At 35.1% G+C, this 17,637-nt stretch overlaps 1 protein-coding gene across 4 annotated transcripts in view; it reads right to left on the bottom strand.

Annotated features, from left to right (window-relative positions):
* TSC22D2 (TSC22 domain family member 2) overlaps window positions 1-17,637 on the bottom strand; it is a 52,238-nt gene that overhangs the window by 25,092 nt on the left and 9,509 nt on the right. The window contains exons 2-3 of one of the 4 annotated variants that reach the window (XM_045386784.3): window positions 11,735-11,806; window positions 10,046-11,362 (exon numbers count right to left, since the gene is read on the bottom strand). The exons of 2 other annotated variants lie outside the window; for them this stretch is intronic. In XM_045386784.3, coding sequence (XP_045242719.1) covers window positions 11,257-11,362; window positions 11,735-11,806 — 178 coding nt within the window. In that variant the 3' untranslated portion in view covers window positions 10,046-11,256. Of the gene's footprint in view, window positions 1-10,045; window positions 11,363-11,734; window positions 11,807-17,637 lie in introns of those variants that run through there. One more of the 4 variants, XM_005546083.4, reaches the window with a different exon arrangement.

The raw sequence follows: 17,637 nt of genomic DNA, 5'->3' as shown, positions 1-17,637 counted from the left end.
CAACACACAACGACAAGAAACTTCATCTATCTGTGGTTGATCCAAGATATCATTTAAGACACAATTAGCTATACCAGAAACTAAATATATATAAGCATATATATACATATATAAGCATATGTACATATATAAGCATATGTACATATATACACATACATATATAAGCATAAGTACATGTATATACATATATAAAGTGTTGGGTATTTATGCATTAAATCAAATGCACCTACTGGTAGAAGAAATACAAAATATACAACTTAAAAAATTTCATTAATACAGCTTTGAAAAACAGCTCTAAGAAGATAGGCTATTGGTATTTTTAACATGCTTATTCTCAAATGATTTATACACTTGATCCTTTCAAAAGGAGTAGAAACAGCTTATAAAGAAGGCAAAGGAAAAATATATTGAAATTAAAGGTAGAGCTCCCTCTAAAAACGGAAAATCAAAGTAAGTATAAGCCAGTTACATAACACTCAAATATATGTTTAATAAGGAACTGCATGTTTTGTTAACAGAAAGCTGAATATTTGGGTTGGACACAGTGGCTCACACCTGTAATCCCAGAACTTTGAGAGGCTAGGGCAGGGCGGATCACTTGAAGACAGGAGTTTGAGACCAGCCTGGCCAGCGTGCTGAAACCCCGTCTTTATGAAAAGTACAAAAATTAGTAGGGCGTGGTGGTGGCGCCTGTAATCCCAGCTATTCGGGAAGCAAGAGAATCACTTAAACCCGGAAGGCAGAGGTTGCAGTGAGCCAACATTGTGCCACTGCACTCCAGCCTGGGTGGCAGAGCAAAATTCTGTCTCAAAAAAAAAAAAAAAAAAGCCTCCTATTTTTTGACTCTGAGCTTAATAGCGGCTAACACAAAAGAAACGGAACATTTATTTATATACTTATTGAGACAGAGTCTCACTCTGTGGCCCTGGAGTGCAGTGGTGCAATCTCGGCTCACTGCAACCTCTACCTTGTGAGTTCAAGCAATTCTTATGCCTCAGCCTCCCAATTAGCTGGGATTAAAGGCATGCGCCATCACACCCGGCTAATTTTAGTATTTTTTGTAGAGACGAGGTTTTGTCATGTTGCCCAGGCTGGACGCAACTCCTGAGCTCAAGCAATCTGCCCACCTTGGCCTCCCAAAGCGCTGGGATTACAGGCATGAGCCATCGTGCTCGGGAGAAATAGAACTTGTAAAGAGACCATAATACATTATGCTTTTTGAAGAGATGGTATCTCTTATTTCTTGAAACAAAAGTAGTTATGACCACTCTAGAAAAATACATTTAGCAACATTTTCTGGACTAAGTACTATCTAAAATAAAAACAGCTACTACGAATAAATGCAGACATTTTCTGAAGACCAATGGTTAGCATCACTGTGAACAGGAGTGTTATTAGCCAGACACTGCAACTCTTTTTCCTCTTTGTTCCCCTTCCAATAGTGTGTAGGACTAGGGAAAATATACTTCTTTATTAGCAGGCAGATATGTAGAAAGATGTTTCTGTCTTCTATGACAAAGGTTACATATATTCTGAACATCTTGCTATTGGTAGAAAATACGTAGTTACTATGGATACCACCATTAGTATTGATACTGAAGTCACAAAGAAAATTCTCAGTATGTGGCCATATAAATAGCTGGGGACACTGACAGCCATGCTGCCTGCATACATACTTTAACTTAGTGAAGACACCACTATTTTTGGGCCAAATTATCACACAATTAAGTGAAAAATACAATAGCACCTTCCAAATCTTTTAGTATTTATAACCAACAATCTTCAAACTTTGAAACAATTGGGAGATAAACTGGCATAAAAATGTTATTTCTTAAGGATATTTACTAATGGATAAACTCTAAATTATTATCACTTATTTAAATTTATTTCTATCAAATATGAAAAATACTTTAGAAGTAGCCAACTAAAGCTTAAACACAGGAGCTAATTTTTGGTAAGCTAAGGCATTTAAAAGCTCTGTATCAATCACAAAAATTTAATATATTCCCTGATTTGAGTAACTTGGAATATTATGAGCATGTTTATACACACAAACTAAAAGAATGTCAGGCTAGAATACAAAGAGTCAGTCATCTCTTTCTTCTACCTCTACCTACCACCTCGAATCTTAATAAAAATAAAAAATTAAAATAATTCCATTAATATTTCTTTCTTCCCAAAAGGTTGCCCAACTGTGGACTTAAATACAGCTGAAGAGATGTGAATTTAAAATTTTAAATTGCTGAGGACTAGAATGGAAAAACAAAACAAGAACGACAAAACTCAAAAAGATGCTCTATGTTTATCTGGTTCAACAATTCCGGGTTCCTTAAATTTCCTTCTAGTCTGAACAAGTTCAGTTAGTTTTTTTGTTTTTTTTCGTTTTTTTTGTTTTTTTTTAAAGCTCTGCAATAGAATTTTAGATTCTGTAGAAAAAAATACATTGAGTTTGGCGAGTTAGTTCATATGTACACACATACATACACTTTTCTGTTCTATTCAAAGCCTTGGTTTACTTAAAATCTATTTGATTGAAAAGTTAAAAGAATTGAATAAATGAATAAATAAATAATAAAGAGACCTTACCAGCTATTCCCACATTTTTCAAAACTGTTTCTCAAATTTCACCTGAAAATAATTATCAAAACATCTCAAAATAGGCTGGGATGACTTAGGTTGAGAAATTTATTAAATAACATATTAAATTTACTAAAGAGGAAGGTGGTAGACATATTAGCAGAAAGCATATATAATGGTGGGTGAGCAGTTAAGAAACAATTTCTCTTTGCCAATTCTGAAATCTAGTAATGTGCTGAAAATAGATGTCAGAATGTCTAGTGTCCCACTTCAGCTAGCCATAGAAAAGTTTAGAGAAGAGATGTTTAGGGTCCAGTGAAACACCACTTCGAATAATGAGATTCAGATTTGTGGTTAAAAATCTCACAGCAGACAAGACACCTAACACAACTACCAGAATAAAACTAAGAGGATACAACAGAATATAAAGGATAGCAATACATAATTTGCAAACCCAAATGGTGATGTAAAATGTCTTTAAAATTATACTATTTTTTCCAACTCAAAATAATTAAAAGCCCAATTTAATACATACATACAAAAATCACAGTACGGAAAGGGAAGTACACAAATATTCTTCAATTTCTATTGTAACGGACACATTAATATACAAATGTTCTCCTAGTCTTGCCACCCACCACCCCAACTTTGAGCAATAAAAGACCTCCCCTTATAAAACTTCACCAATTCTAGTAGTTGTTTCAGCTGGATTTTAGGCAGTACTCCCTTGCCTCCCAATACTTCCAGTAACAGAAACTAGCTAAGCAAGTACATTTTTTTTCTAGTATTTTATCCAAAACGCTAATACTGCCTTTTTTGTAAATATCTAAATTTTAAATAATCCTATAGGTGACTAATACAAGTACTCACATATTCAAACAAGACAGGAGGGGAAAAAGACAACATAAGTATAACTGGTGAACCTATACTGGCTCTTCTAACAGATTAAAAAATGGCTATGAAGGATATTATTGTAATAACTGACAAAATCTGAATATGTACTATATATTCATATTTGATAACAGTACATTAATATAAGATACCCTGAATTTGGTAATTACATTGTTGTTAAGAGAATAATCTTCTTAGGAAACATACACTGAAGTATCTGAAGTTAAATGGATATGGTACTTCCTATCTACTTTTTTTTTTCTTGAGACGGAGTCTCACTCTGTCACCCAGGCTGGAGTGCAGTGGTGCAATCTCGGCTCACTGCCAGCTCCACCTCCTGGGTTCACACCATTCTCCTGCCTCAGCCTCCCGAGGACCGGGCACTACAGGTGTCTGCCACCATGCCTGGCTAATTTTTGTATTTTTAGTAGAGATGGGGTTTCACCTTGTTAGTGGTTCCTAAAATAATATGTTAGGATGATAAAGCAAATATGACAAAATGTTAACAAACATTGAATCTTGGCAAGAAGATTGAGTTCTCTGTACTATTGTGATTTTTCTGTAAATTTCAAATTATTTCAAAATAAAGATTCAGACATTTCTCTTCTTTTTGATTGGAAAATAATATCCTCAGAATGTTCTAATCTCTAAGACCAATCATCCTCTTCAGACTTCCTTCTGTTCTCTAAATACAGGTGATATTGCCCAAGGTCCTGGCTTGACCCTTTACCCTACTCTAATCCTTGGCCTTTCCTAAAGCTTGAACTCTAATAAAACATTCTTAAATCTCAACTAGCTTTAATGTCTATATCAAGCTGCAAGTCTGCAGCCTCAGCTGTACCCCAAATATTTTCACCTCGACTTTGTACCAGCCAGTTTTTTGGATGTACTTATCCAAAAAACAGCTAAAACCAAAAACCTCATCACTACTTTCTCCTTCCCAAACTAATTCTTTCACTAATACTTCCTAACAATACCAGCATTCCCTCAGTCAATTAGGTTTGGCACTTTGGAGTCAGGTTTGACTGCTCCCCTATCATGACCAACCAGTTGTAAAATCCTGTAATTCCCATCTCATCCCCATTGCCTAATTCAGGCCTCAGTACCTTTCTAGAATCACCGTCTCTAATCTAACTGCTCTCCTCTCCTGTCTTCAAATATGTTATACACCCACCAAATTTAATTTTATCCTTATCATATAAGCCCAGTACTTTCATAGTGGTGCACAGTATTTCCTCTAACTGGAATGTTCCCTTCCCCTCAGTTCTTTAATTCTGCGTGACCAAATTCTACCCACCTTTCAGTTTCCAACTCAAAAGCCACCTCTTGAAGAAACTTTGACCAATCCCTCCAGCTGTACTTGAGAGACATGAAGTGCTTACATTTTATATATTATCACTTTCAATCACGTGATAATGTCTTTACCATTTTCCATATTAAGACCAAGCTCACTGAAAGCAGTTACTAAATCTTACTGTTTATTCTAGTATTTAATTATAGGAGAACAAACTTTTGCTGAGTCAAGGAATTGCAAACATTCCTGATATTTTCCCTTAGATTCATTCAGAGCTACTCTAAAAAAGTGAGATTTTTAAGGTTTTAGAGTCTTTTGGTTGGAAAAGGTGATGTAAGACCACTTGAGATGGTAACAGAAAAATGCCTTAAACAGCAAGTATCTATAATTTGGGACAAACATGTATTGTTAAACAGACTACTTTATTAATATGACCAAGCATCTAATACTTTACTGAGCTTCCCAAGTAGCTTTTCAGAACATTGTAGGCACGGGTTTCAAACAGTTTTAAGTGGCTTCTTTCATTAAAATTCCAATGACCTACATTCACTACACTCTACATACAACTGTATTTCTTTCCTACATACTACTCTTATTTCCAGATCAACAAGAATTTGAATTGTATTTTTGAGAGCATCAATTTCATAACCAACCATGTGGCTTTTAAAAACTTGGAGGCCTGGTTTTCCCTATGGTCCTATGACTGTGACCTAGACTGATGATACCCATTTATATATATAGTCCATGATTTCTAAATGAAGTTAACCTTAAATTCTGCCAGTCAGTCTGTAATGTGTAGTTATTTCTCTCCATGAGTTACTCTACCTCCACTTGGCACCTGGGTATGAAGAATTCACTAGTTTTTAAGATGCTGCTGAAATGATCAGCATGGTGTTAACTGGTGCCTAGTTATTTGTGGGGCTTCATTTACCACCACTATCTACGGCAATTCTCATTTCCAAATAAGCTTACTGTCACTCATTTTCTTCTGAGGGAAGCTCCACTGGTTTCTCTATTCAGACCAACATTTACTGCCTCTGACATGGAATTCTTTCCTAAAAAAGCAGAATAATTTGCTAGTCTTCCATTCCTTAAGCAAATACACAGCTCTTTAAGGTTTACTGATAATCACAGCCAATAATGACAAAACAAGTAAATGAGTTCAATTCCAATGCTTGTACTTACCTCTTTTCTTTTCCATTTAGAAAAGTGGGGGAAATAAAACTCCAGCGTAGGCATTTTAAAGTAACTAAAACTAAATTTCACTTAAAATCAGCATCCTTGGTTAACAGACAGGAAGATAGTGATGGCAAGACCATTTCCCAAGGGATCTGTTTACTTTTAGTAAGCTTGCTCAGGTCTGCCTATTGCAATACCCCTGGATGTGCAAGTAGAGTATAAAGAAATTTGGTTTTCTAGTTAGTTTTGTATTTAGAACAACTATTCTGTAGAAACGGAGTACAACAGATTAGTCACCATCATTTCTTACTCTAGTTCTAGAAATATCACCTAAAATCACATTAGTTGTGGCAGCCCTGTCACTTGCTAACCAATACTACAAAATGCCATTAACACACATATCTAAGTATTTTTTTTTTTTTTTGCTATAACTAGTCAACCTAGGTTTCAACCTCCCTGAATTTACATGTAAGTTCTTCCAATTTCTTGGTTTCTGTATTTGTTTCAGTTAAATTTATAAATGCTGTCATCCTCAATGGCTGTCACTTCCTTGATTTAACGTCATCTGAACATAACCACACCCTGAGGTTTCCATCTAAATCAGAGATTCAAAAATGAGTTTTAGAATGAATATATAAAGCTTTCATCCTCTAAGTACCACTGATTACCTGCCCCTCCTACCCTGGGCCTGTCCCATTCCCCACTTAAGAACTACAGATTAAACTACTGATGAAAACCTTACTTAACTGACTCTCCACACCAATAAGACCAGACTTGGTACTTACTATGTTCAATAAAGGAACAGTGCTATGTTACAAATTAAAATGGAAGACATAATGACTAAACACAATGTGGAATCCTGAATTGGATCCTGGAACAGAAAAAAGACACTTAAAAAAGTGGAAAACTTGGTAAAATTAAAATAAGATCTGTAGTTAATAGTATTCTATCAATGTTAACTTCCTAACTTTGATAATTGTACTAAGGCTGTACAACATGTTAACATTAAGGGAAGCTAGGTAAAGGACATACAAGAACCCTCAGCACTATTTTTGCAACTTTAAAATTATTTCAGATTAAAAAGTAAAATAAAAGGAAGGAAGGAGAGGAAGGGAAGAAGGAAGGAAGGAGGAAATGAAGGAAGGAAAGAGGGAGGGAGGGAGGAAGAATAAAAGGTGACAATCATTAAAAAGCTATACTCTATTAATTTTTAGCTTCCTGGACTATCCTCTACTAGACGTCTTTTAGTGGAATTGGTTGAAATATAATCAGATAATAAATTATGTAAGTACTAGGTACAAATTAGTAAGGAATCTGTTGGGGTTGGTCACAAAATGGTTCAGGTACATATCCTCAAGATACTTACACATAATCACTAGAAGAGAACATGTAACCAATACCAATCTCCAACAAATAACTTACTTGAGTGATTCTTTAAAATTACATAGTTCCTATCTACAACTATGCAGAACCATACAGATGAATCTCAAATATAATACTGGGTGAAAGAGGTCAGACACAAAACACATAGTGTATAGTCCTACATATATAACACATTAGAAATTAGGATTGGGAGGGGAAGTGACTGATGGGGGGCACGAAGAGGAAATGAAAGGGGCTTATAATATTCTGTCTTGATCTGGGCGCTGGTTACACAGGTGTGTTCAATTAGAGCTATGTATTTATGAATGGTGCACTTTTCTTATACAAATTATACTTCAATAAAAAAATTTAACAAGTCCTATCACCAAGCATTCAAAAACTAGATCAGCTAAGTTGTACAACTTGAGTTTTACCATTTGAGATAACAAGTACTGGTGGATGTTCATGATGGAGCCAAGCTTCTTAGAGATGAGTAAAACAAAATAAATTGTCTCATATGGTACCAAAGGTATTTATGATACAAGCAGCTTAGTTCTAATTTATTCCTAGCTTCAAAAACATCTCATAGAGAACAATGATAGGAAATACTGGAAGGCGTTCCCTACACAAAATACTTGAGGCTATTGAAATACGAAGACTTTTTTTAATCCAATAATTTTAAAATTAGAGGTAATAAATGTAAGTGAATAATCACTGTAGAAAACAATCTGAGAGATCATCAATTATCTAGTGAAAAAATTTAGGATAAACTTACTAGACTTTCATTTTAAGTTAATAACCCATGTCTACTACTTTCCTTATAAACGTCTCTCTAAATACTGATGTTATCATAAGGATAGACAAGCACACCTATCAACTGTTCTCTCACTTGTTTTAACAACATTTATGCATTTCTTAATGAAGACAAAAGCTCTGCAAATGCTTATCAATAGGGTTAAAGCCTTACAAGCTACCTAATTTCTTCCTTTAGTCTAGCTGAAGTTTCTTCCCTTTAGTACTCCTTTACTTTAGTGACCTGGTATTTAGAAGAGGGTAAAATTGTTTGCTATAAATTCTTACGCTGAGCTTTTGTAAACAAAGGACTCCCAAAGACAACCTGCTCCCTGCACCCCAGTGATCATCAGGATAGGTTTCTAAACTAATTCTGCCAATTTAACAAAGCAATGCCAAGTATTAACTTCGGAAAACTGTTGTTTAGAAAATAGGAAGTCAAATTTTAAAGTTACTATTCTGAAATACCAATAAGCTAGGATCTCATGAAAAATTAACTCCTCCATAGTAAGATAATCTCCCAGAAAGCTACGGCAGTTATAGTATTTATATTTAGTAAAGAGTCAACTCAAAAACAGTTTGGGCTACTGAAGAAAGGGTTGGATTATTTTTGAGTTATCAGTATCTACTGTCCCTACATTTGAATGGTTTCAGCTAATTGATTCCCTGAGGACTCTGCAAATGGCAAACAGAGAAGACAGAAACCATGATGGCACCTACAGAAAAAGGGAAAGGAAGGCTTGAGGGTAGCTTCAATTTTAGTACAATAACTGAGTAAAGCACTGGATATAAATGCAAGGAGAAGTATCTAAATATAGGCAGAGGCAGGCTACTTGGTGAAAAGTCTATTAATTTGCCAATTATAATTTAAATATGGAAGGAAACAAAGGGGCCATTAGAGAATTTTAAGTCAATATGAGAAAGGTACATTAGTTACTTATATTTTAAAATATATTCTGCTAAATTGAAAGATTTCCTGGGGAAAAAAGGAGATTCTTGTCTTTCGAGTTACGCAAAATCAAACTAGGGATATTCAGCTATTTAGGGCAGGTTTACTGAAAATGGGCACTTAAAAGCTGCCCCTACTGAAAATGATTTCCAACATTCACAAATAGGAGCCTAAAATTTGTTATCTAGCAATAGTGAGACAAATCTATGCCTCAAAATAAATAGATAATGTAGAAGATAACGTTAGGGACTTGCAGTCCCTTAAACTCCCAAACATCTCTCTTTTTCTTTTTGAGATGGAGTTTCGCTCTTGTCACCCAGGCTGGAGTGCGATGGCGCAATCTCAGCTCACTGCAACCTCCGCTTCCCAGGTTTAAGTAATTCTCCTGCCTTGGCCTTCTGAGTAGCTGGGATTATAGGCGCGTGCCACCATACCCAGCTAATTTTTGTATTTTTAGTAGAGATGGGGTTTTACCATGTTGACCAGGCTGGTTTCGAACTTCTGACCTCAGGTGATCCACCTGCCTCAGCCTCCCAAAGTGCTGATATTACAGGCGTGAGCCACTGCGCCCAGTCAATGTCTCTCTTTAATAGTAGAATCACCCCTGCCAAATACCTCTTTGACAAATTAGTAAAATAAAAAATCCTGAATTTATAAGAGTAAAAATGAACAATGTAATTTGGTGATGTCCAAAACAAACAAGGTCAGAAGTTATATTTAATATTTTTTAAAGCTTAACACACACAAATCTTCAACCCGTTAAGGAATAAACGGTCTCACAATACTTTATCAGCTGATACACCTATCAGTAATTCTGTAGTTACCAATTGAAAGTGTAGATTATTAAAACTAACAAAGTTAGCCATGATTGCTTCTCTCAATGGAAAATTTAATAAGCTAGTTGAAAAGTTCAAAGAAAGCCACTAGCCAGTTTCTGTTGGGTTGGGCTTGTCACCTTAGTACCAACAAGGCCAATTTACAGTGAAGAATGGCTGATCTGATTATATTTTGATTTTATTATATTTTGGCATTAACACACTACAGACAAATATCCACTAACTTCTTTGGCTCTGAACAACAGGCTCCAAGGAGAAGATAAAATAAGTATTTTCAACCCATGAGAAACCATAGATACGCAACCTGCCTCATTTCCGATACTTAAAAGTTGCTGGTATCTAAAAAAGAAAACATATAAGGAGTATTTAGCTGTAACAACAAATGATGTACAGCCAACTTCTATGGTTGTTTTATTATGAAACAAAATAAACCTTTCAATATTAGATTCAAATTATTAAAAATATAGCTCAAACCTTTCTACACTGATAAAAATAATATATATCATTCATATTGACACCATGACAGCTCAAAGTTAGCTATTTGAAATAAATCATCAAACTTTTGAAAGCTACTCTTATTACATTTCTAAACAGAGTGCTATTTTTCCTTTTTCTAAGGGAAACTATAAAGCATACTCCAAAGTACTCACATTCTGGCTACATTTGGAAAACTATCTGAATGATTAAACCTTCATGTTTATTTCATCTCACAATTTACATTTATGTATTAATTTAAATGGCTAGAGAACTATTTAAAAATTTATTTTATAAACACGGTACTACAAATTTTAAAACTTCCTGTTCTAAAAGTAACTATTTAAAAACATTTCTGGAACATAACATCAAAAAAAACCTGTTATTTCCCTAGAGTGACACACACAAGCAAATCAAGCCGAAGAATTAAGACTGTTTTAGCATTTCTAGGCAATGTGTATCATGTCTTAATATGACATGTACATGCACTTAGCAATACTCTTTTCTAATGAAAGAGATGGAGTTGAGTTCATGAGTGTTATCCAAAACTATGGCAGAAGACACAAATGCGTTGCCAGGCAGAGTTAAAAGAATCTAACGAGCTTTGTGTGAATTTTAAAAACATTGTTTGAACTCAACTTCTATTAACTAAACACAAAATGATGGAGTGCTAATAAATATTCAGCAAAACGATTGAACAGAGCATACACTACTTAAAATGTGTGTTAAGCAGAAAGATAAACCAAAGTATCTTTTGCCATAAAAGAACTCCAAGACTTCATTCTGTATTTTTAAAAGTTAACAGTAAAATCTATATAGCATTTCTGTAAGAAAGCAAACTGTTTTAGGGGCATACAAATCAGTAATGCAGACCTAGTGAATTCTAGCAAACAAACTTGAAGTTAAAGTTTCTTGCCAAAAATTAAACAACGATTACTTTGATACCTTGGTCTTGTTCCTCCTCCAATTTCATAATTTGAAATAACATTTTGCTTTGAATCACTATGGCTTTTACAGGAAAAAAAAAAAACATAAAATAGCACAAAAATTAAAATATAGTTTATTTTATAGAATATGTATTTGCATTAAAATACACTGGGGAAGTGACTATTTCATATCAAAAATTCAACACAATAGGAACCCTTCAGAAATATAGATATACTTAAAGTACACAGGATGCAGAAAAGTATGTTTATTTTCTATATAAAATATAGATTGTCCTTTTGGTTTATTTTGCTGCTTTGTCCCATGCTAGATACCATGTGATTTCCCCCCCATAAAATAACAAAGATCAGTTTTAATGATGAGAAACCAGTACAGTGCAAAGCAATTCATGCATACAGTTTTGCATGTATGCATTCCATATGTAAGTATTCATACCTATCCCAGAGGCTCTTTGATTCCTGTAACGTGTTCAAATGGAACGCTTGGTAGAAAGCAGTTGAAGGATTCCTGTGAGATCCGAGAATCAAATGGAAATGAAGTTGAGAACGTACAGTATAATCACTACTTTTCAAAAGAAGATGGAAGATTTTAGATTTCTAAAACAGTGTAACTTTTAATAATAAAAAGATTTAAAAACCACGTAAGTTTGCTTAAAACAACACTTCGAAAGAAATTAAAAACTGGACAAAATCCAGCAGACTTCAACAATAATTCAGGATCACAGTTATAAAGAGGTAATGCAGATGAAACTAAATACTAAGTAGCATCCAATTTTGTATGTGTGTGCTTATAAATATGACTAATTCATAGCCTAATCAACACTGTTCTGTACCAAATGCCTTTATAAATATCCATCTTGTTTAACAGTTTAACAAGGCTATTCTCAGGTAGAGTATCCACATAAAGTAAGTTAAGCTATATCTTCACAATGTAAAAACTTTTCTTAGGCTCTGTTAAAAGTAGCAAAGGTTTGATAATTAACAATGAAGAGTTCTTTCCTGGGTTGGACTTGACACATTTCCACCTTCAAAACCCATTTATTTATATGTGTTTTTTTTCTCGTATAGGGCAAAAAAAGGCGCTGCAATTGTTTGGCAGCTTTCTAATTCTAGCATTGGTACTGTACCACTTTAAGGGGTAAAAGCCTATTTATCGTAATTATTTTTCATTTCTAACATTCCCTAGGGATACGTTCCCTAGGGCTATCACCATAGACTCTTAACTGATGGGCTCTTCTGGACTGTCTCCCAGTAAGTATGATTCACCTCCTATCTAGGGACTGGTTCCACGGGGACCCAAACTTTTGACAAACCTGTTCCCTCCTCCTCAGCACGCTTTCAGAGTCTTCCCCCACCTTCAACCTGTAAGTCTGGAAGCTAACAAAAACTTTGCCATATAACTTTGTAGCAGAACAGCAGTGGTTAAGAATGTATTTATTAGGTACCACACACTATTTTAACTGCTTTATACTCATTAACCACATTTTGACAATAGCCCTAAGAGGTAGGAACCACTATTCCCATCTCATAGATGAGAAAACTGGGTCAGATAGAAGTAACTTGGCTTACATCACTGAGCTAGTAGGTGGCAATCTAGTTCCAGAGTTTATGCTCTTAAACCACTACGCTAAACACATAGCAGCATTAGTTTGACCTCTTTAAGTCTGTCTCTTTATCTGTTAACTGGTTACATTACTACCTAGCTTTGCAGGATGGCTGAAGAACTGAGTCTAAATGTAAAGTTCCTGGCATACAGTGAATTCTTAATAGCTATTATTTTAATCTACAAAATGAGGTTTAGATACAACATGGCAATTCTGGAGTCCTATTAACAGCCTTAAACTCTGTGCAGAATTATTAGTACAATTAAAAAAAAAATGACTTCCAAGATGCCAGAGAATCACTAAAGTAACTGTTTGATTAATTAGAAGACTAATACGTGTATTTCTCATTGCTTGCCCTACTTCAACTCCTTTCTATTCTTTTAACCCCTTCACCGCTTTTCTCCTAACTAGGTCTAAGGCAATCAAAGACACTGATTAGACCTGCTAATAACAAGAAAAGCTTAAGAGGTTTCTAACTACTGTTTGTTTAACGGCTTACATCCTCTTAAGATGTATTTGTCAGGCCACTTTTTTCGCTGTACTTAGAAGTCAGTCTGCCAAATCAAATGAAAACTGAACCAACTGAACATTCAATTTGGTTTTTTTTGGTTGTTGTTTCTTTTTGTTTTTGTTTTTTTAAAAAAAAAACCAGGCTTGCCCAGGAACATATGGGAACTAGTTTGCTCTCCTCAAAGGTCTGTTTGGAAACCTCCAGTTTAAATGGAGTGACTCAGAGAGGAAGGTAGTATACACAAAAGAATAAGAAAGAGTATACTTGGAAGTTATTCTTCAAGTCTACAATTCAAAATTCATTAAAGAGTACTCACAATATATTTATAGGGATGATATTCTTTAAAATAACTATTATCTATTTATTTTTTGGAGACAGAGTTTCATTCTTCTCACCCAGGCTGGAGTGCAATGGCACAATCGTGGCTGTACTGCAAACTCTGCCTCCTGGGTTCAAACAGTCTTCCCACCTCAGCCTCCCGAGTAGCTGGGATTACAGGTGCCCACCACCACACTCAGCTAATTTTTGGTAGAGATGGGGTTTCACCATGTTGGCCAGGCTGGTCTCAAACTCCTGACCTCAGGTGATCTGCCCGCCTTGGCCTACCCAAGTGCCGCGATTACAGGCATGAGCCACCACACCTGGCCTCTTTAAAAGAACTTTAGATCCTCTGACTTTGGAAATATAAATATTTAATTTGAATCAAATTCATATTCCAGGTAAGTTGGTTCCAAATGAAGTCATATGACTTGTTATAAAATTCCAGCAGTTTTACAGAATAGTGAAATATCTCTTAAGTCAAATGTAAAAGTGAAAAACAAACATATTTGTAGTTAGTAGTAAATACTGGGATATGTAAAGAACCTGTGAAATAAAATACTGTATAAATGGGTCAAAAGTTTTTAGAATATATTAGAATACACTTAATTAGAAAAAAGCTAACAATAATCACTCTACATATATTCAAAGTGAAGAAGCCACAGTACATGGTTTTCTATAGTACATAGTTATACAATCTATGTACTACATAAAACTTTAAACAGTCTAGATTTTAAAGGTAAAAATTTAGACAGTCTTATAAGCTATGAAATCTTGTTTCTGGGATACTTCAACTGGGATGTTATCCATAAACTGAGGGATTTCTGGCAAACAGCAACAATAATTGGTCTCCAAACACTGATTAACAGGTATAGATTAAAGGAGTCAAGTCTGTGAAATTACAGATCAAGAAAGTAGAAGGGAAAAGAGCCATTTGTAAAGATTGAAGGGCCTGATTATCAGAGAGACTTCTATTTTGGAATGGCATAAAATTGAGGAGATTAAGAGCCCAAGGAAAAGGCTGTTAATGGGATCATTTCAAGGTTACAGTCTATGAAACCTGAAAGCATGAAGAGGCAACTGAAATCAAATATTTTATTAGAACGAAATACTGATTTTTTATGCAGCTGTGGTCACAAATTCTCTTCCACTCAGGAAGTAAAATTTGAAACCAGCTTTCTAACAATTTATTTGACATTAATATAAACTACCACTCTAAATATAGAGACAACGAAGCAATTCTAGGAAGACTGAGATGTGGTTTACACTGTACTTCAGCCACCTAAACAAAAATGCTGTTTTCCTATTTGTAAACATTCTTCAACACCACTGAACAAAATATATTCTTTTCTCCCTGACTTTACATACTCAATAGTCCATCACATTAATTTCCAAGTAAGTCAAAATACTATATCAGAAAATGACTCAAAGCATGTGGCATGTCTACCCGTTTTTGCAAGATACTACTTTGTGGGGTAACTGACTACAACAGGGAGAAAAACACAAACATTCCATACCTCAAAACTAAGCTACAAAAATTGTCAAAGCTTAAAGCATAAGGTACTTGAGCACTCAACAAACACCTCTTTCTCTTATCTATGCCAAAATATGACTTCAGAGATCTCTAAATAGAAACCAAGGAAATACGATATGAAGAAGATCAACAAGCACCATCTCCAGTATTATTATCTGGGGAATTTAAATGATTAAAAATATCCTTTAGGTAAAGGGTTACAACACAACAAATCAGTGGCTATGGTAGTTCTTCCTTCCTCCTAACTTACTGTCTGCCAAGTAATAAAACTCGGAATATTCAAAAGCACTGGCTTTGGGTTAAAGGTCTGAATATGAGTCTATGCTTTGTCACCCAATACCTAGGTGACTCAAATTCTAAGAGTTTGTTTCCTTAAACCATAAGAAAGGAGGAAGGGAAGAAACCACTTTCTTACAAATTGTTGAAAAGATCAAATGAAAGTCTATATACATAGGACCTGACACAAGTAAGTTTGCTTTTTGTTTAATATAGGGTTAGTTTCCAAATTACGCTGCCTATAAATCAAATTTTGGTAGAGTATCTCAACATGTACCAAATGTTCTGACATTATCAAGGTAATATTGAGGGAAACAAAATACTTAAACTTAGAGCTAGGTGTACCAAAATATTTGGCATATTTCATTAGATAAGAATTCTGATTTTTGGGACTCAGCACTCCGAAGGTATTCCCTTAACACAACTTTATCATAAGATTATAATTTAAAATGCAATAATCACTGAAAGGATACTGAAATCATTTCAAGATATACATTATTTTAACAATAAAAGCTTCAATAAACACCTTTAACAGCAACTTACTATAAAAATCTAAATTTCTGGCCAGGTGCGGTGGCTCACGCCTGTAATCCCAGCACTTTGGGAGGCCGAGACAGGTGGATCACGAGGTCAGGAGATCGAGACCATCCTGGCTAACACAGTGAAACCCCGCCTCTACTTAAAAAAAAAAAAAAAAAAAAAAAAAAAAATTAGCCAGGCGTGGTGTGGGGCCCCTGTGATCCCAGCTACACAGGAGGCTGAGGCAGGAGAATGGCATGAACCCAGGAGGCGGAGCTTGCAGTCAGCTGAGATCTGGCCACTGCACTCCAGCCTGGGCGACACAGCAAGACTCCGTCTCAAAAAAATAATAAAAAAAAATAAAAATCTAAATTTCTTACCATGACATTTAAGTCCTTCACTCTGGTTCCTGTCAAATTAATAATACCATTTTCCAAACGATAGATTCTCACTCTTTCACAAATCATTATACAAACTACCTTTTATCTCTGCTTGGAAAACTATCCCCTTCTTTTCTTAGTGACCTAATCTGAATGACCATTTTAAGATTTAGTTCAAGAGTTAGCCTCAAAAGAATGTACAAGTAATAATGGGTACTTCTAAGGATAAACTGGGTGGCTAGAGGACAGAGAAAGCAGAGAGGCTTTCGATTTTACTCTTTTATATATTTTGAGTTTTGAACTATATAAATACCTATGCAGAGAATAATTTTTAAATAGAAGTCAGTCTACTACTCTACCAATCCCAACCTGATCTGATGTCTCAAATTGTTCCCATTAGCACCTTATATTACTCCATCACCACCTACAATGTATATCAAAGTATACATCTGATCATCATTTTCATGATGATGAAAATGCCTGAGATCTAGGAGGGCAGGATAGTCTCATATTTGTATTCCAGTGCTCACTACTCGCAGAGCATCATGAAAGCTGAATGACTGATATGCTGTTTTAAATGTTTTCTTGGGCCATCAACCTACTTAATGAGTATTTGCAAACTTCATTTATTGCCACACAACAGTCAAGTGGCAGGAAAGGGGTGACAAGGTTTAAGTTTGCTGTTCTCTCATGAAGCACACCTGAATGTATGGTCTCATATACATAAGGCTAGAAGAAATCTTAAAATTTGACAAAGTCTCAAAAAAGAAAAACAGACAAGTGAAATAATTTGACCAAAGAAACCAGCTAAATGATAGAAGAGCCATGACTGGAACACAATTCCCTATACTTCTTACAACATCATGACTCCTCTGCACTAAAACATCATCTCCTTTTTTCTGACTACAACCATACCATACAATTATGCTTTCATACTAAAATGGAAGATTCTTGGTATGATTTACAGCATGTGAAGGGGTGATCTGGGAGAACAGTTTGGACACTGAAATATTAACATTTCTGTGACATACGTTTGCCACATATATTATGTTACAGACTGTTCAAATTACTTGCATACATCATTTAATCCTTTAAAACTCTCCCAGGTAGGTACAATCCCCATTTTTCATAAGAGGAAACAAGGCATCTACGCCAGCTAGCTCAAGGTCAAATACAGCATTTAGATTTTAGCCCAGG

This window comes from Macaca fascicularis, chromosome 2, assembly GCF_037993035.2.
Source record: "Macaca fascicularis isolate 582-1 chromosome 2, T2T-MFA8v1.1".
NCBI classification, from domain to species: domain Eukaryota; kingdom Metazoa; phylum Chordata; class Mammalia; order Primates; family Cercopithecidae; genus Macaca; species Macaca fascicularis.
The sequence above is the reverse complement of the archived record's forward strand: the minus strand, read 5'-3'. Positions and strand labels throughout refer to the sequence as shown.